Genomic DNA, 20,923 nt, shown 5'->3' on the forward strand with positions numbered 1-20,923 from the left:
GCATGCTCTGGAGTATGTATGAGGTGGGAAATAAAAGCCCCCTTTCCCATATGTCTTTCTAAGCATGAATATCTCAGCCCACTGAGGGTGACTTTGGTGTTCAGGCATACAGCTTTTTCACAGCCCCCGTGCCCTTCACATTTCTGAACTACTTTAACAGGCCCTGAACCAAAAATAAAATGCACAACAATGACAAAACCCTCCGCTTTCCAAATTGATCTCTTCCCACACTGAAGGAAAACTGCCCATGTTAGATTCATTGAGGGGGAAGACTGTCTACATAAAGTACCTTGCTGGTGTCATAAGAGATCTTCAAGGGTGTGTTGATGATACGTGGTTTTCCACCATCTGCTGGCTTGGGACCTAATGCCGCGAGATGTGGTTCCATCACATGCATCCTTCTGTATTGGAGATGCTTTGGGGGTGCAGGAAAGTAGGACAGTCATGCCCATTGCTATGCTACAGAGATCAATACTGGGTGGTAGGGAGTACTGGCAATTTGTATGTCATTAACTATAGTTATTGTAGAATCCCAAGGATGGCGATTTTTCTTTTCCAGTTTTGAAGCTTTCACAAGCACAGCATGTGTAGTCTCTAATGACATGGTCACACATCTCCTTCCAGGGTCCAACTTTCATCTTAGCGAGCTCTCAATCCCCTCGGCCCTCTACAGTCTCAGACACACAGAAGGTGCTCACTAAGAATCGAGTAGACAAGAGAAATCACAGGCCCTTGTGCAATAGAAGAGAGCCCTGAGCTGGGAATTGGACTCACAGATGCACAGGTTTTCATCTCGTCTCACACTGCTAACCTGTCTGACCTTAGGCAGACTTAATTAACTTTTCTTTGTTTATCTGTGAAAACAGTCTAAGATGTCTGCCCATCTCTCTCCTGGGGTTCCGGTAAAGGATCAAATGGCATAATGTACATGAAAGAGTTCTGAAAGTGTGAGCGCCGGCAGCTGATGCTTTTGCATTGTGGTGGGCTTGGCAGAGGAGCAGAGACTGGAGGCAGTGGGCCAAAGTGGATTCTTGAATGGGAGGGTCACAGGAGGAATGCAGGATTTAAAAACGTTATCCTGGCAGCAAGAGATGAGGGAAGGAAAAACCATTTTGCGTTGGGGGTGAATTTTCAGGAAAACTTCTCTCTTCATAGTTCCTAATAATTTTGGTGGGTACTCAATTATAAATAACAACAATATTTGTAGCCTGAGGGCTTGTGTGTCTATAAGGTGAATTTCAAGCTCTTCAGAATGCCCAGCAACAATGCCTACTGTGTGCTAAGTGCTAGGGAACAAGGAAAAATAGGATTTGGCCCCCACTTCCAAGGTGCTCTGAACAAGAGAGAAGACAGACGGTAAAGACATAGCACACGTGGAGTGTGCCTGGGACAGTGGAGGATGCCTGGGCATGTACCAGCACATAGGTTTCAGGATGTGTGGGGCATGAGGGGAAGTGAGGTGGAGAAGGAAGGAAACTTGTGTGAGTTTGTAGGGATCAGCTCAGGAAGCTTCTTCCATGCTTAGGTGGTTTGCACGTTTGGGGAGTCTTCATTGAAGACTTTTTTTTTTTTTTTTTTAAAGCAGGGGAATAAAATGACTACAGTTAAGCAAAGAATCTACTTTTCTCCTTTTGTTTGATAGCACTAAAGGTCATTCATTTTCATTCATTAAAGTCATTTAATTTTCAAAATCAAGTGGATAAAAACAAATAAATGTGGCTTTGATAATAATTTTGACTTGCCAAATGCCTCTTATCCATTGACCCCTGGAGCTGTTCAGTGTTGTGAGCCCTACTATGTGTTAGGGCCACATCTCTTTTTCTCACAAAGGGAAACTGGCCACAGGTGGGAGTCATAGGATCGTTGGCTTATGAATGATGAATAGGGTAGAGTTGGCCGTAGTGATCACAAATCAGATCTGCAATATTCTGCTATTTATATACTGAACCCAGCACCATATTAAGTGAGAATTTCATTCATAAGCATGCATTTCTCATTGCATTCCAAAAATCAGACCATTAAAAAAACAAGTTTGGGAAACATCTGAGAGACTGTTGCTTGAGTACATGGCACAGAGTTTATTTAATTCATCAAACTCAACTTATAACTTTAAAGTAATATTGATATTTTAATATGCTCTGAATTCAGAGGTAAAGTTGCAAAGAGGGAAGGCAAGCATTAAATGTGTTTTCAAGTGAGGGTATCTCTTAGTAACGTGCAGTAGAGCTCAAATAGTTGCTACCTTTTTTTAAAAAAGGGAACTTTTATCAGTATTTGAAAGGTGGTCATCAGTTTTTCATATTAATTATGGAAGTTGAGGAGCAGCTTTAGCCACAATTAGAACTTAAGTTTCTGGGGAAATTGGAGAGTTTTGTTTTTATTAAGTGGACAGAAACCATATCCCACTCTTATACTCGGATCTGAGTATAGAGAAACCCGTGGAATTTGACCGTCTTTACTGCCAAATTTATCTGGAACGTGTGCTGTCCTGATGCAGATGAATGGACTGTTTCCTTCACATGTAAAGGACATCATTTTATTAGAGGTTGTCCTAGTCCATTTTCTGTGCTTATAACAGAATACCTGAAACCTATGCAGAAAGCTATACAGAATACCTATAGCGTCTTTGATTTATGAAGAAAAGGAATTTATTTCTTATTGTGGAGGCTGAGAGGTCGAAGGTTGATGGGCCTCATTTGGTGAACCTTTTTGCTGGTGGGGACTCTGCAGAATCCCTAAGCCGGTGTAGGGCATCTTGTGTCAAGGGGGCCTGAGCACGATAGCTGAGGTGTCTCTTCGTCTTATAAAGCTACCAGTCTCACTCCCATAATAGCTCATTAATCTCTTAAACCATTAATTCATCAATAGACTAATCCATTCACGAGGGTAGAGCCCTCATGACGCAATCACCTCTTAAAGGCCCTATCGGTACGACCACATTGAGCGTTACATTTCAACGTGAGTTTTGGAGAGGACACATGTTAAAACCACAGCAGGGGACTGCAACCTTCACCAGTACATACAAACCAGATATTACATTTAATGGAAATAAACTTATGAAGCTCAAGTCTTACAAAATAAACACATAAACATCTTAATATGATAAGTTGTAATCTTTTATTGGATTTTAAATGTTTATAGATGACTTACACATAAAAGAGAGTTTACTATACACAGAGCTGTATTTGTGACAAACACTGTAAGTTTATCTTCACATTTAAATATAAACTGGCCCCCAGAATTCAAGGTTGCTAGGTTTTTGAATTCTCAATTTAGAATGACTGTATTTGACACATAAATTTGTGATTGCTGCATGGTTCCTTAAACCCTTCAACAGTTCCCATTGCTCTTAGGTGAAGAAAAATATCCTTCTCAAGACATACAATGCCCTGCATGATCTGTGTCCTGTTGGTCCATTGAGCAGTCTCTGGAGTCACTCCTCAGTTCTCCAGAAGTGCCAGGTTGTTCCAGCCCTGAGTTCTTTTGCATACGTATTTCCCACTGCCTAGAATACTCACCCTGTATGCACTGTTTAAATCAGACTCTTAGGTTTCCCCTTACACATTTTTATATCTTCTTTGTTATAATGTCTACATTATCATCATATAAGTAATTGTATTTTTTACTCATCTATTTGTTATTCTTTAAAAAGTTTCCCCCACCAAAATGAAATTTTACAGGAGCTGAGATTATGTCTGTTATTTTCCCCATTGCAACCCTGGCATGTAACACAGTGCCTGGCCCATGGTGGGTGCTCAGTACATGTATGTCGGATGAATGAATGGATGGCTTAGTCCAGATTAATATATATGGGTAACTTTTCTGTTCCTGTGTCTCCATTGTTTTCCTTAGTAAGACTTGGTTTTTCCAAGGTAATGACAGTTTTAGATTTGACAGTGACCCATTTTGGGCAACCTTTCTGTGGTGTTTCTTGAAGCCCGTAAAATTCATTCCCACCTGCTTGACTTGACTTTTCAGTATAGCTTGCCACAAAAACTCTTGTATTACCGCTATTTATCCTGAACCCACACCATTCCCTCATGCCCTCTCTCACCTTCATTCTATTAATAGCCATTTCAATTGGTGCTTTAAAGTATCAGGTACAACTTCTACCAAGAGACTTCTCTGTGCCAAAAGGAGACTTATTCTACCAAGAGAGACAAGACAATAAAGCTACAGCCAGTTTCTTTTCATGATTGGGAGGGCAAGATTCAACATGTGTCTCTGTCCTGGCCTAGTTATTTTTCCCCCTTCTCTTCCTTATTTTGGTTTCTCAGTTGTCTTCTATAAGGCAGAGGTTCAGGGCCCTCATTTGATAGAGACCAAAACAATGAAACAGAGCTCTAGCAGTACCACCTCCTCTCTCTTTGGCTGAAAGTTGCTTAAGTACTAAATTTAACACATGAAAGAAAAGGCAATTATAAATATAAACACCTCCTTTCTAATACTTTCTAATACTTAAAATCACCTGCCCACTGTCTCCCTGTCTCTCATATAGCTTTATTGAGCAGATAGAGCAGTCTCTAGAGTGAGGTGGAAGGCAAAATGAAATATTAAGGTAACATTCATGCTACAGTGTAGGATAAAATGGTAGACGTTCTTCGACTGTCATTTTTAGTGTGCATGAGCAATTTTAACCATTTTTAAAATAAGAAATTATGAAATAGAATCAAAATGAGCATTTTTAAAATTTTTTTTTAAGAATAAGATGCTTTTGAATTGAGTCACATCGCTTTGTGATCCCACACAAAGTATCGACCTAGAATAGAGGACAGTGCTCTTCAAAGATGAATGGATGTTTACAGACTCAGGGAAGTAGTCAATTAATGGTATAAATCTCTCTTTCTCTTATTCTCCTCTGGCCTTTCCTGTCTTAATTTCCTCAGTACAGTTGCCTTGTAAATGTCAAAGAAAAAGTGAAAGGAGTTAGGAACAGCTTGCTATATTATATTATATAACTGGTTGTAACCCATTTGTTGATAGTTTAGTGTGTTGTTGCATAATTCTAGTAACTTGGAATCAGAAGAGACATTTTTCTCTAGAGAAATCCCTGGAAGAGTGGTTGTCTGACCTTCCTCTCCTTAATCACTTCTAAGAACAAAAGCTCATTCTTGGTGAGCAGCCTTTCTGTAGTGACTAATTCTAATTGCTAGGTCTTTTTATACGTTAAGCAGAGGTCTGCCTTTCAGCAGCTTCTACCTATTGTCGTAGTTCTGTGTGGTGGAGAGAGCAGTTCTCTTTTCTGCATAATTCTTGTAAGTCTTAAAATATGAGATTTTCTTAAAGCATTCCCTTCTCCTGGGTCAAATTCTCATTCCCATTTTTTGTCTGCCATGGGGTATAGACAAGTGCTGTCCAATGGCACTTTTTGCAATGATAGAAATGTTCTGTATCTGTGTCGTACCTGGTGCTAGCCACCAGACACATGAATATTGAACACTTAAAATGTGGCTAGTGTGACCCAGGAATTGAATTTTCAGTGTAAATTTAAATAGCCACTCATAACTAGTGGCTGTTATACTGGAAAATGCAAGTCTAGAGCCTTAAAGTCTGCTCTGTCACACACCTGTCTGGCATGACAGTATAAACACAGTGGTGGCCAGAACAAGATAATTGAGATGTGGTCTGACTTATACAGAATATGGTAGGGTCATCTCTCGACCAGAATACCAGACATTAATGAAGTTTAAGATTATATTAGCATTTTAAGTACCATGTTGTATTATTGGCTCATACTGAGTTTGTGGTCAGCTGTTATTTATTAGTAAGCTTGTTGTCACTTTTCAAAAGAATTGCTTTTACATAGGCCTTGTAAAAATGCTTGATTAAAATTCCAAAACACTGCCTTATCCCAGCTCAATTCTCATCTTGCTTTTTGAGCATATTTTAGTACGTTGAGAGGTTTTGGATCACGATTCATCTAGTATATGAATTACAGTTTTAGTTTTGTGGCATTTGTACTTGATCATTCACACCTCTATGTTCATACAAATGTCGACAGCACAGGGCCACAGTAGCTGCCACTAGCTGCTTCCCTAAAGGTTAATGCCAGTCTGTGAATAAAGACAAGGGATGTGAGCTCACCTGCCTATATGATCATTGCCACCACATTTTCTATGTCTTATTCACAAGGACAAAATAAATACTCGGGTGAAATAAAGCTATTCTGTGTCTACATTCTAGTCCGTTGGTCTGTGTACCATATCAGAAAATAAAATGAAATTAGTTTAACTGGATGTGTTTATATGGAATCAGTCGTCTATATGATAACTGGTGCAGTGTTTTCTGGTTTGTACTATCATCTGAAATGAAAATTCTTTATGTAGGCTAATTTTAAAAAATATGCAAATCTAAGTTGAATTTTTTTTCAGTAAAACAGACTACAGTAACTTAATGGTTTTATTTTGGTGTTTAGAGAAAAACTGGTTTCATTCATTGAATTTCTATTGAAGGCGTGCTATTAAGCATGATGGACTGAGTACATTTATTTCACTCTGCTCCTTCCTAAAATCCCTTTAAAATAAAAGTAAAGGAATAAAAAAGTGCATACCAATGGGAGCAAAGAGAAAATAGAGAACATGAAGAGAGGATACAGTTCGAATGAAAGATGCCATACAAATTTTGCGAACAAATGGATAAATTGTAACTGACTTGAAAGAGAAAAAGTGAAGTTGATCAAAAAAAAAAAAAGGTGCTTCAGAACCTCAAAGTGGCTTAGGAATTTAGAACCTATAAAGATGGGAGTGCAGAGTAGGACTGAAAACAGGATTGGTTAAAACTTTTGTACAGGAAGATAGAAGTAATCAGACCTCCAGGCTTCTCCAAAACTCAAAGCCCAGTAACTACCTTTCCCATGACACAGAGGTCTGGAAATTTAATTTTGGGAGACCTTAAATAGAAAGTCTCTGGGATTCAGGACGGAGGCCCAGCTGTGCAGGGGTAATGATTGAGGGGGGCAACATCTTCTGAAATCAGGAAAATTAAGTCAAATATGAATACTGAAGGCAACACCCACAGCCCTCAGTTTATTTCCTGTTAGCCTTCCCAGATGGTAGCATCCAAGCTGTACTCACCAGACTGGAGATTGGAGAATTTGAGAGAAGATTCACAGAAACTGACATGTGGCCGTTTCGTCCTAAAATAGGTCCCTCCTTCACCTGTGCTGGCACTCACCATTCAACAAGCCCATACCACACACAGCCCTCAGGAGGCTTTTAGTGCTGCTTTTTATTAAGTATGGATGAGCAGCCAGTGATCATCAGACTTTTGAAGACGTTTGTAACAATGAAGTCAGAATTTGAAACAAATGAGGAATGAGAAACAAAGATAAATGGAAGGAGAAAGGAACATCAAAACAAATTTAATATCTTTGGGGAGAAAAGAAAAGATACTATGTCCACAAAATCAGAAAAACATGGTGAAAAAAAAAACAGTGAAAGGAATATTCAGAAAAGTTAAAAATACAATACCAGACACTTTAAAAAGGTAATAAAAATGTTGAGAGAAAGTTGAAAAACTCAGAAAAAAGAACCAAAAAACAAAGAGATGGAAATCATGGGAGGAAAAAATAAGAAAATAGGAAGACGAACTAAAAAGGCTAACACTTATCTAATTGGAATTTCACAAAGAGATGTCAGTGGAAATGGAAAGGAGGAAACTATGAAAGATACAAAATTCTGAATTTCCTGGAACTGAGGAATATACATTTCTAGATTGAAAGGACCTACTGAGTTACGTCTCAATGAAAACAAGGCAAAGATGGTCCTATGAGGACTGTGCTCCTAGCACATCACCATCACCTGGGAACTTGGTAGAAATGCAACTTCCTTGGTCCCCACCCACACCCAGTGAAAAAGAAGCCCTGAAGGTGTGGGCTTAACAATCTGGGCTTCTAGAAGCCCCTGCCCACCAATTCTGACGTGTGCTAAAGTTTACAAAACACTGGTGCAGAGAGTCAGAATGGCCTCTGGCTCCCCAGTCATCCACGAGCAGTGTCTTCAAAATCCTAAGAGAGGCCGGGCACCGTGGCTCCCGCCTGTAATCCCAGCACTTTGGGAGGCTGAGGCAGGCGGATCATGAAGTCAGGAGATTGAGAGCATCCTGGCCAACATGGTGAAACCTCATCTCTACTAAAAATACAAAAATTAGCTGGGCGTGGTGGCGTGTGCCTGTAATCTCAGCTACTCGGGAGGCTGAGGCTGGAGAATTGCTTGAACCGGGGAGTCGGAGGTTGCAGTGAGCCAAGATTGTGCCACTGCACTCCAGCCTGGCAACAGAGCCAGACTGTCTCAAGGAAAAAAAAAAAAAAAAAAAAAGGGAGAAAAGGATTAATAATCTAAACTATACACACCCAAATTGTCCTGTAACGATATTTTCAAACGTGAAGTGACAGCTTTTACACAGGGTTTCTTGCAAAGCTAACAAAAGATAGACCCCAGGAAAATGAAGGAGCAAGCCAAGAAAGAGGAAGACTAGACAGCCAGGTAATGGGACTCCCAGGAGGAGAGAGGCGAAAGAAACCCTCAAGAGGGAGGGTAGGTTCTACAAGAGGCTACAGTATTTACATGATGCAGTTGTGTGACTTCTCTACAGCAAATCTGGTCATTTGCAGTGTTTCTCATCCAGATCTAGAGTCACAGCTCAGTAGAGCTGGAAGAGATCATTTCATTTCATTTCCTTCTCTTTACAGGTGAGAAAATTAAGGTTCACAAAAACGTAGTAGATAAAGACACAGAACCAGGAATAGAATCTAAATCTCCTCTCTGGGGAGCTGTAGTTTTTGAATTACTGTGTCAGATCTTATCAGCAGGTTGATTAATATAGAGTATCACAGTTTTATGTTTACGCTTTCTGGCTGGCAGCAGTAATGGACATTTTGTTTTCTGATGTTCATATGCACTTTGAACAATAGCTAAGATAAGTCCTTATGGTGCAATCTGCAGCTGCTCTTGGGTGTGTGGACTCTAGTTTGTTCACTCTGGGGTCTTGTACCCATTCATTTTATCCTGAATTCTTGGGAACCAAAGATAAATCAGAGGTTCTCTCCACTCACAAGTAAATCACAAGCCTAGTTGGGGAGACTCAAACCAGATCAGTGGTCCGACATGTGAAAATGACTGTGGAAGGCCTCTGCCCCAAAAAAGAAACAGTAAAAATTTTTAAGTTTACTAAATCAGAGTCCATTTTTATTGTACATAAATTACTTCAGATTAAATATTTTTTCAATGTTTTCTGTATCCTGTTGTCTTCTAGGATTTGCTTTTCAAATTTCCATTTACATAAAGGTCTAGATTGAATTTATACTTGGAGATCAAAGAAGGGCTGTTTTGTATGTGGTGTGAATGGGGCTTTTGACTTATTTTTCTTTCATTGATTTTTTGTTGTTGTTGTGTTAAGAGACAGGGTCTTGCAATGTTGCCCAGGCTGGATTTGAACTCCTGGCCTTAAGTAATCCTCCCACCTCAGCCTTCCAAATAGCTGGAATTACTTGCATGCACCGTGGAGCTTGGCTCATATTTCTTTTTTCATTTTTAACATGTGTTATGACTGGTGCATGAATAAGACACTGATTATTGCAGGACCTCTATAGTAAAATATTAATATGTGGCCATCTTTACTATGTTTGTGATCCAAAGGATAATTATATTTTATGTTGACCTGACTTTTTGCTGAAAGAACTGATTCTTTGCTTCTTACACCAACACTCGTTTGCTGGTTAGTGTCCTTAGTTCTTCATCAAGAATCTGTCTCCTTACACAGGTTTCCTCAGTTAGCTTTATTCTTTGATGCCACAGTACCAATGGACCAGTCTAAACATGTGTTCTTTTAATGAAACCTCTTAATTATCTTTTTAGAAAAGAGATGAGCAGAGGCAGTTTATTTTTTATCTATATGAGAGGAGTTCTTTGCTTGACAAATTTCTGTTAAAAGTTGCCTGATATTATGGGGTGTTAGTTATTCCAGTCAAGATAGTTTTCAAGGAAGCTTTTCGGAGGGAGTGGGGGTTATTGTTGGAAATATAAGTGACCTTTAATGTGTTTGCAGAATGTAGTGTTTTCTTTAACAGTTTGTAATTCCTTTATAAATGGTGCTAAGCTGGTTGTTTGCAAGCTATGTATAGAAAGTATTTCCTTGGGGCCAGGCTCGACTGTATCAGTCAATACATTTAATCTGCTTGCTCGATGGTTGTTTGTATGGAATGGCCACAGATTCAGCAATTTGTTAGTTGCAATCACTGAATTGGACTTAGGGGATGTGGCTAGAGTGATGCATTCTAAGAAAAGACGGTATTGCAAACATAAAAAATGGCTTCGCATTAAATTTCAGCGCACACATCCTCTAAAAGGCAAATGCTGCATGCAGATACCTTCTCTAAATTGCCTAGATTGTATGTCCTTACACTTCACAGCCGCAAGGCCTTAAGCTGCCTGTTATCTGTGTACTAGGTAGGAGACAGCTAAAACTACTGACAGATATACCTTATTCAGCAGGAAGCTACACTTTGGTTGGTTTAGGTATTCCAGCATGAGAAAACCTGATATTCTGGTTCCTCACTAACAAAGAATATTCCACTCTGTGGTTCTCTTTTCAGACCCTGGAATTAAACTAACACCATTTATATCCACTTAAGAGAGCATGAAGGTTCTTTTGAGACACTTATGCTTTCTGGAGATTACAGTGAATCAAGAAGTAGAACCAGTCATCACACTAAGTGGTCATATCACTAACCTCATAAGTTACATTTTACTGTTGTTAATTTGGTCCAGATTTAGATTCAAGGCAGGTGTTAAGAGTATCCGAACAAACTAGCACAGTTCTTATATGTGAGAATAATGCACTTATCCATTTTCTTAGTGATTACAGATGCATTAAAATGCCAGTATTGGGCTCTTCTGGGCAGTAGCATCTCACACCTGAGCACAGGGGGACCCTAGTCTGCACTCTGTGTCTTAGAAAACCTCCCATATCAGAAGCACCAAATGCAATGGTAATGGATAGTGAATGAGAACTCCAGTAGAGCTGAACTGGGTCCCTGTGGCCAGAGGCTGCAGAGCTGGAAGAGCTGAACCTGTATGTCAGTGAAGGAGAGAAGCACGTTGTGTGCCCTGGAAACCAGAGGAAGTGTGGTGCTTCGCCCCACACGTGGGCATCAAGGTCGCCTGTCATCCTTCTGTCATCTGTCCTGCATGGAGTTAGGAGCCTCCAACTGGTGCCCTTGCACCTGGTCGTGCCCTCCTCCTCCCAGTCTTTCCACCCACAGCCATCAGAGTAGCCATTCTAAAATGTACATGTGATCTTGTCACCCCACCATTTGACATCCTCTGGCCCCCTCCCCACAGTCGATCTTGAGATAAAGGTCAAATGCCTGATGTGGTTTCCAGGGCCCAGCTTGACTGCTGTCATCTCCCAGCGGCCTCACTCCTGAGCCTCTTCTTTCTCCAGTCTCCACCCGTGCACTCTGTACTCAGCCATCAGGTGTTCCTCCATTTCGTCTAAGGGAAGCTTTGCTCTGCTCTCACTTGCCCAAATCGTTGCCTCGGCTTAGAGCACTAGGCTCTACTGTCCCTTGCGGAGCTAACTCATCCCACAGATCTCAGTATGGCCGTTTCTTCCCTTCCTTTGGGAAGTTTTGCTGACCTCCAACCTTCTAGAAGTCTGTCCACAGTACTTCCACTGCCCTCTCTTCCTTTCCTGTCGCTGCATACCACACTGTGGACAGCTCCCTGTTGCCTGCTATCCTCCCCCACTAGACTTTAAGCTCTGTGAGGTCAAGGGGCATGTCCATCTTGCTCATGTAGAACTCCAGTGCTCTCAGAGTAAATATCATCAGATGAAAATGGTAAGCCATGTTTGCCTCTGCATTTTAAAGGTATTTGGCAAAGTGGCTGAAAAGTGAAATGGGCAACAAAATGAAACCATTATCATTGGACCCGAGAAGCTGAGGCCAAAATACCTGGGACTCCTGTTTTTCCAGTGGCCTCTTAGAAGCCTGAGGGAACCATCTGGCATTCCTGACCAACCCAAGTCCCCAGGTCTGTGTGTCCACAAGGGACTAATTATACTTCACTTCAGATATTAGTTAACCGTGGAACTCCCTGTACTATCAACAAACATAGAAGACCAAAATATTCCTAGTCTCTAAGACAGATTTGTACGAGACTGAAACACCTTCCAATATTTACAGTTTATTTTGTGATTTTTGAACAATGGAAAGATGGTATTTCCACATTAAGTAATGGAAAAAGGTATTCAGAGTTTTGTTTTTGTTCAAGCGTTGCACATTTCCTGCCAAAAATATTAATTAACTACAGTGCTTTTTAATGTGTTGATCAAGTTTGGCATTTATTCCTATTTGGAGAAAAATTAAAGCTGGGGTTGAGTTGAATCTTTGTCTTCTAGAAGTGGATATTTTTGACCAACTCCATAAAATACTTTTTTTTTTTTTTTTGAGGATTTTAGATGATAAAAAAGATTTTTTAATCTAGCTTTTTTAAGGTAGTCTCCTGTTTTTAGCCCTCTTTATTATACAAAGCAAGATTTTTGTTTGTTTGTTTTGTTTTAAACTGTTATGGTGTATATCAGGTGGTTACTTGCCAGTTAGTCTGAGAGCTAATAAGAAATGAGTATTTGGATTTAATTCAGTTCCATTAGGACAGATTTAAATTTTTGTGATACAGGGACTATTATTCTGGCAGTTGTAAGGGATTTTTGTGCTAGGAAGCAGTGCTGACAAAGACAGCACTGTGCACGCTCCATCTATAACTGAGCACTTTCACACTGCAATTTAGGAGGTGTGCAGTTCAGGAAATTGCTGGCTTTGGCTGGAGCATACTTTTACTGCAAGGAAAATTTTATTCGTCACTCAAGTAATTGGCAGTTTTAATACCTTGTTCATAATTACCTTATAAACAAACGAATATATAAACCAAAGATTGTATGGTCTGTTATCTAACTGGTAGCCTTATTTGACCAACGTGATAGACACTTGTGGGCCTCCCTGCCCCCAACTAATTTGCTTTATTTATTGCACACATCCATAGCTGAGTGTTTTGTTTTTGTTGTTGTTAAATACAAGTGTAGCTGTGCTTGCCTCAGACAGCCTGGGGACCAAAACCAGATGCAAAGTTTGAAGGGAGATAGGGCTAGGGATGGGGGAGGGGATAGAGAGAGGGGCACTCAGGCACTTCAGAGTGACTCCAGTGTTTGTAGGAGGACATCCTACTAATGCAAACATTTGGATTATGCATTTAAGAGAAAACTTTTGTCCCCTAGAGCAGTGTGGTTTTATTTAACCCACACACCCTGACCCTAAGGCCTTGTGGCTTGTCTCCTGGATGGAATCCATCTCCGGGACCTAGGAATTGACTAATTGTCTCACTTGCATTACCCTATACCTCACAGCTAGATCAAGGACTTTATACACAGGCAAATCCAGATGTGGGAAATGGTCAAAATCAGAGGTCATGGCTGACTTGACTCTAAACAAAAGCCTCTAAGACTTTATGGAAATCTGAAGGGCTTGATATTCATTTGTGACTTGTACATAGGACTGCTGAATCGTCTCTTTTTTAAAACTTTATTGTTATCATAAAGTTCAGCTCTTAAGATATACATTATCTATGCTAGTTACCTGACATTAGACTTTCTGATGACTTGGATTTTAAAGCTGGAAAAAGACAATCCACCTACAGTCCTTAAAAATACTGTTCAGAAGAGTTTTAACAATATTTTGAGAAGCTTTCTTAATTTGTTCTTTAAATATAAAATGTATGCCTATTTTCTCCCCTTATTGTTCTCTTGTGAAGAAGGTGGCACCTGACAGAAAGTCAGTCATCTGACTCTGGTAGATGGTAAATACTTGGAAGCCCTGGGGCTTCCTCTCACCTGCAAAGTGGGCAAGCACAGATTGAGAGGGCCTCTGTTCTGGGGCATTCTTAATGTTGGCATGATCATGGCTCAGTGAGCCAGGGTAGATTCCCAGAACAGTTTAAAACCAGAAGTTCAGCATTTTTGCAAGGTGGGAAGTAACGGCCTTTTCAAGGGAGGTACATATCTGCATAAGAAATTAAATGCCAGAATATCTTTCATACTCTGTATTCTGTGAAAGAAGCCTTAAGGGATTGCTTTAGGAACAATCAGGCTTATTCTTTGAGCTGGCTGGGGAATGCTTGAACTTGTTAGGTGAAAAGCCCTAGTTTTAAGATGTTTTGTAATGGCTGTACCAGAGAAATTTTATTATGATTAAAGGGCATCATATATGAAAAGTGTTTAGCATGGGGCTTGGCACTGAATCGATCTTCAATATTATTAGATTTTATACACATTCTAAGGGTGATATATAGAGAGAATTCTGCTTCTAAGAGTATCTCAGTATGGCAGAGAAGACCAGTGGTGTAAGTCTGACGTCAGCTTGCAGCACAAGATTTTGTGAAAATATGTAAGAGGTGATAACTTGGGAACCTACTGCGATAGTGAGAGACTGATGAGTTATAATAATGCAGAAGAGCACAGAACACTATAGAAATCCAGTTTTGGGTACAAAAAATACACAAGATATATTTTGTAAGTTTTCTTTTTAATTGAAGATTAACTGCAGACCGTGTACAAACACCAGCGTGTGACTTATATAAGACACAGAATTCTGTTCAGAGCATTCGGATTGTTTCATTGTTCCTTGCGTTGTAAAGAGGAGACCTTTCTATGATTTGTAGGTATCCTTTCTACCTTGACATTGTTTTCTCCTGTCAAAAGATGGTCTAAAAAAGACCAAACTGCCTGATGTAATATGACAATTATGATGACTTGCACATCCGTTTGATTGCTATTTTCTAACAAAATTGTCATTTAATGCTGCATTTTCCCTTGGGAGGTTACTATATTGATTGATGACTTTTGAAGAACTTTGAAATGGCCTCTTTTTTTTTTTTCCTGTTTGTTTCTTTCCATTTGTTCAGTATAACACTCACCAATAGAACTTTACACAATGGTAGAAGCATTCTGTATGTCTGCTGTACTATTGATAGCTGCCAGGAGTGTATGGCTATTGAGCACTTGAAATGTGGCTACTGTGACTAAGTAGCTAAATTTTAGCATTTAATTTGAATTAATTTAAATTTAAAGAGCCTCATGTGGCTAGTGGCTGCCATACTGGACGTCATGGTCTGATGTTTAAGACTTTTAATGTAAAACGTGTTTTGATCTAATTATACCAAGGGATTATTCAAACTGGAGTGCTCTTATGTAATACTTTTGTACTATTGAAAGCGCTGGAGCATATTCATTGGTATTGAAGACTATGGCAGTGCCTTGAAACTTGCTGTTTCTTAAAGAAAAGGGGATCTCTCTAGCACGCTTCTAAAAAATCCCCAATCTGACAAGTATTTTAAATTCATTGGCACCTGTAATATGGGCACTTTTCAAGAGAAGAATTAGAAATAGATTGGAAATCAAGAAGAAGGAATAGGGAATTAACTCATGAGTGCCTGGTATGCCACCTTGGTGTTAGGCATTTCGTATACCATTTAATAAGGAGAAGGGAGCAGAGCTGTTAAGAAAAATAGCCGGGTGTGGTGGCTCACACCTGTAATCCTAGCACTTTGGGAGGCCGAGGCTGGAGGATTGCTTGAGGCCAGGAGTTGAGACCACCCTAGACAACATAGTGAGACCCCCCTACTGTACAAAAAAATTAGCGAGATGAGGTGGCACTTACCTGTAGCCCTAGCTACTTGGAAACTAAGGTGGGAATATTCCTTGAGCCCAGGAGTTTGAGCTGCAGTGAGCTATGAGTGTGCCACTGCGCTGTAGCCTGGGTGACAGAGTGAGACCCTGTCTCTAAAAAATAACAATAAATAAATTTTTTAAAAAAGAAAATAGGATAAAGAAAAATCAAACCGCTGTCTTTAAGTGCATAGCATTTAGACAGCCACAGCTGCTAAACAGAACCCCGGATTTATATAGGAATGCTTTCCACATATTTGAATATTATGATTTTTAATTTAATGAATAACTTAAAATGGCCATGGTATTGCTGTTTAACTTTTAAAAGTACTGTTTAGATTAGTCAGTTCCGTATTTCTGAAGAAGCAGTCAAGAATAGAAAATATTTTTCTTCTTTCAGATTGTTGCACCGTTAACCTTGTTAACTGTGGTTTCTTTTAATTCTAGGGCTGGAAACAGGATTGTTGAAATACTACCTGAACATCTGAAAGAGTTTCAGTCCCTTGAAACTTTGGACCTTAGCAGCAACAATATTTCAGAGCTCAAAACTGCATTTCCAGCCCTACAGCTCAAATATCTGTAAGCGAAGCTTTCTTTAGCAAAAACTTTCACCTGTAATGAAAATATTACAATGAAAAAATAAGATATAGCAAACTCTGTCTACTTTACTACTGATGGATCGAAAGTATAATTTATTGACTTGAAATTTGCTGTAAGCTCGAACGACCACAATCATCAGTTTATTCTTACACTTTTAGATTACAAAAAATTAGATATTTTTTATTAGAAAACCTAGATGGCGTGAAAAGTGCTCATTTTTAAAAAAACAAAATCAGACCATTGCTATGTTTTATTAATAAATGAATGTCATAAAAAGTGGATATTTATTTAAAAAGTTGCATCCGTCACATATTTTAATCACTCTTTTTCCAGCAATATGTGTGAATCTTAACGTCTGTCCTTGAGGACCTAAAAAGTAATTATTTTAAGTTTCCATTGGTGGTTAGGTTCTCTGGAGACTCCTTCTAATACAGAGATGGCCTGCACTTTAACTTGCAAATAAATCAGAAGGAGAAGCTCATCTTTAAACTTTCAACAGGTATCTCAACAGCAACCGAGTCACATCAATGGAACCTGGGTATTTTGACAATTTGGCCAACACACTGCTTGTGTTAAAGCTGAACAGGAACCGAATCTCAGCTATCCCACCCAAGATGTTTAAACTGCCCCAACTGCAACACCTGTAAGTCAAATGTCCTCTTAGATACTGTTTCTCACCTCCTCCAAACCCTTGGTATCTTTTCCTTAAAATCTATACAATGTGGTGAAAAGGAGTTTAGGAACAAGGATGTTGCTGCCTTTCCTTTGAGAGTTGGAGGTGTAGAATCTCCAAATTGGAAAGAGCCTTAAACGTCATCTCGTCACCTAGTGCCAGCCGCTGCTTGACAAGACACGTTAGATTGTTACTGAAAGAGTGAACAGTGTAATCGTTGAACAACGCTGGTACAAACGTGCCATTGTGGGGCACTGAAAAAAATCCAAGGTCTCAACAGCTGTGGTTTATGAGAATAATACCAGTAACTCCAGGAGGCTCTTGGTAGCTTAAGTGGCTGTAAAGATCTGTCTTGTTAATAATGGTAGAGCGATCTGTGAACAGACTCCTGCAATAGGGCAACTTTAGCTGCACATTACAAACACTTGGGGAGCTTTTAAAAATCTCACTGCCCAGGCCACACCTTAGACCAATTATATCTTACCCTCTAAGAGTAAGATCCAGGCTTCAGAAATTTTTTTTTTTTTTTTTTTTTTGAGACGGAGTCTCGCTCTGTCGCCCAGGCTGGAGTGCAGTGGCGCAGTCTGGGCTCACTGCAAGCTCCGCCTCCCGGGTTCACGCCATTCTCCTGCCTCAGCCTCTCCGAGTAGCTGGGACTACAGGCGCCCGCCACCACACCTGGCTAATTTTTTGTATTTTTAGTAGAGACGGGGTTTTATCATGGTCTCGATCTCCTGACCTCGTGATCCGCCCGCCTCGGCTTCCCAAAGTGCTGGGATTACAAGCATGAGCCACCGTGCCTGGCCCAGAAATTTAAATTTTAAAACTCCCAGGTTGCATCCAGTGTGCAACCAAGGCTGAGAACTACTGCCTTAAAGAGAAAGCATTAAACCTAAAAAGAAGGGTGAAAGATAGTAACCAACTTGTAAACAGATTGTACAGGATAACTTGAAGCCCAGCTCCTTGATAGACCTCATGTTTTAGTGTAACATTTAATAATCTCATTCTGGATTGTTTAAAAACAAATCTTAATTTGTTTGTGTCTATACAGAGTGGACAAGACTTTAGAAATTAAAGTGCAGTCTAGTTTCAGTATTTTATTATTCCAAAAACACATGACACATTTCAGCAGGAAATTCACTGCCTGCTTAACAAATTGAAATTCTTTGCAATAAAAATGTTTAGAAACTGAAAACACTCTATGTAATTGAACACTGACTGGTTTAATTATATTGTAGTAATGACACATTTTATTACTACCTCCAGAATTTAATTGTCATATAAGCTAACTCTTGTAATACTCAATGCAGCGAATTGAACCGAAACAAGATTAAAAATGTAGATGGACTGACATTCCAAGGGCTTGGTGCTCTGAAGTCTCTGAAAATGCAAAGAAATGGAGTAACGAAACTTATGGATGGAGCTTTTTGGGGGCTGAGCAACATGGAAATTTTGTAAGTGTGGGTTATCACAGTTCCTACTGAGGTAGTATGATCATAGAATGCTCAGTGTACATTCAGTAGGTCTTATGTGAAATCCTATGTTAAAATCTCATCATCCACAATATTATTTATAATTCAGTATTCAGTTTTGATTCAGGTAATGTGATCGATAATTTGTAAGTACCTAAATTTAGTATAGTATAGACTATATAGTATTTTTTTGCTGACGTCTTCATATAAGAAAAGTTAAACATCTAATAACAGTAGGAATATGTAATAGGTTGTAATCATATGTCCCCTTTGAAGAGACTAGATAATGAAGTTTTGATCCTGCTTTTGATTCTTCTTGTAAATGTAGGCAGCTGGACCATAACAACCTAACAGAGATTACCAAAGGCTGGCTTTACGGCTTGCTGATGCTGCAGGAACTTCATCTCAGCCAAAATGCCATCAACAGGATCAGCCCTGATGCCTGGGAGTTCTGCCAGAAGCTCAGTGAGCTGTGAGTTGCCTTTTATTCTCCTCAGGTTTGAGAGCAGGGATCATGCCAGGGCATGAGCTTCTTACCACTGATCTGTGAAATTTTCATAACAAAGTTTCCAAGGTGACAGCTTTTTTCACATGCAACCTAGTCTTCTTTTTGTTGTGATAAGTTGAAGCCAATTCTACTGTTGCAGTTCTATGGCACGTTGGCAAAAGCATTGATGGTTATTTTCAAGTAAAGAGAATGTATTTTTTTAATTACTGATATTAGAAATATTTACTTGGGTATTATTAAGGCAGAATTTAAAAATAAGGATTAGTGTAGCTCATACAGTACCTGTCTTTTGGAAGACGAATCATTGTGTTGAATTGAAAAATAAAAGCTATTGTTTGTATTTCTCTTTTTTTCTTTACAGGGACCTAACTTTCAATCACTTATCAAGGTTAGATGATTCAAGCTTCCTTGGCCTAAGCTTACTAAATACACTGCACATTGGGAACAACAGAGTCAGCTACATTGCTGATTGTGCCTTCCGGGGGCTTTCCAGTTTAAAGACTTTGTAAGTTACACATTTTGCTGTCAGTACACGAACCTAATTGGTTCCTAAACATGCCCACTTTTCTCCTAGCAGATTTCCTTTGTTGTCAAGGAAATGCATACAGCCTCAGAAGTAGCGTCTTAATCTTTCCCAGATCAGTTTGATTAAAATGGATCCATTTCATCCATATGTGTTTCGTAAAGGGATTAAAAGGACAGTCATCAGTTAGTTTTGGTGATTACAGTGAACCTTCTCAGGATCTCCAGGAAATTGGTAACTGCTTAAGAGGGAAACAATTTTAAGTCCACTGAGTTTTCTTTATAAAATACAGATTAAAAATTACTTAGAGCAAAAAGGTCTACAAGGGGCAAGGAAGATACTGTTTATCATGCCAGTTACATCCTCAACCTGATCTCTGTCCTAAGAGAAAGAAAAGGGAGTTGAATTAATTGACCTTTGAAAAATTTCTCAAATGGTAATTTAAGGTTGTGCAATGGGCTTTTGATTTTTGTTCTGTCAGAAACTTTTGCTCTGTTCGCTATTTGAAGCATTACATAATTGAAAGACATACTGTATGCTTTGGCGAACTTCTGCATGTGTGGTTGGAACAGTGGTTTTAAAGTTTAATGTATTTTTCAGATTGTTCGGATCATTCAGAATGTAGTCATTTTGATAGAGGAATTAATAGGGCCAGTGTCAGCTTTTTCTGATTTTAGGGAAAAACTTAAAATGTTGTTGAGGGAGTCAGGCAGGGTGTAAGAAGTAAGTAGGAGAAAAAGAGTTTTCTATTATTTTGAAAGAGGTGGAGATAATGTGGGGAATTATGAGAAATTTTTTACAAATCATATGCCACCTGGGTGGTGATATTAGGCTTTCTGAGCTTATCACTCTAAAGGGAATGCTTCTTTTAAAATTAGGGATCTGAAGAACAATGAGATTTCCTGGACTATTGAAGACATGAATGGTGCTTTCTCTGGGCTTGACAAACTGAGGCGGCTGTGAGTATGAATTGCCTCATAATTTAGCTCACTCTTTGATTTAAAAATGTTGTCTTCACTGAAGTCGGCTATACAAGTTGACATCATGAAGAGATGAGAAATCGGTGCTTAATCTGGTTACCACCTGTGATCCTCTCCCCAAATGCCTGCTGTTGCACGAGATGTATATTATTAACTTTTTCTTCCTTAGGTGAAAGTGTTTTATTTAACACTTTAGTGTGTGTAATTTACTTTAATATCCTTATAATAATTTTCATCTATGTTGAGGGCTTAGACTTTTGGAATTACCATTGCGTAAAAGTTAGTGCATGCACTTCCACATTTTGAAATCCTCAATGTTGTACTGTCCTCGTAGGAATTTTTTTAATGAAGTAATCTATTAGCCACTGATAATGCTGTGGTAGGTTACAAGCAAAACAGGATGAACACATCTTATAATTAGCCATAAAATGGCCTTGCAGACAGTCAGAT

At 39.3% G+C, this 20,923-nt stretch overlaps 1 protein-coding gene across 1 annotated transcript in view; it reads left to right on the plus strand.

Moving 5' to 3' along the window:
- The window catches only part of LRIG3 (leucine rich repeats and immunoglobulin like domains 3), a 46,523-nt gene that overhangs the window by 11,733 nt on the left and 13,867 nt on the right, over window positions 1-20,923 (plus strand). Inside the window, exons 4-9 of the mRNA XM_032173202.3 lie at window positions 16,165-16,296; window positions 16,817-16,960; window positions 18,301-18,444; window positions 18,791-18,934; window positions 19,332-19,475; window positions 20,372-20,452. Coding sequence (XP_032029093.1) covers window positions 16,165-16,296; window positions 16,817-16,960; window positions 18,301-18,444; window positions 18,791-18,934; window positions 19,332-19,475; window positions 20,372-20,452 — 789 coding nt within the window. The remainder of the gene's footprint in view (window positions 1-16,164; window positions 16,297-16,816; window positions 16,961-18,300; window positions 18,445-18,790; window positions 18,935-19,331; window positions 19,476-20,371; window positions 20,453-20,923) is intronic.

This window comes from Hylobates moloch, unplaced genomic scaffold (genome assembly GCF_009828535.3).
Source record: "Hylobates moloch isolate HMO894 unplaced genomic scaffold, HMol_V3 SCAFFOLD_13, whole genome shotgun sequence".
In the NCBI taxonomy this organism is placed as follows: domain Eukaryota; kingdom Metazoa; phylum Chordata; class Mammalia; order Primates; family Hylobatidae; genus Hylobates; species Hylobates moloch.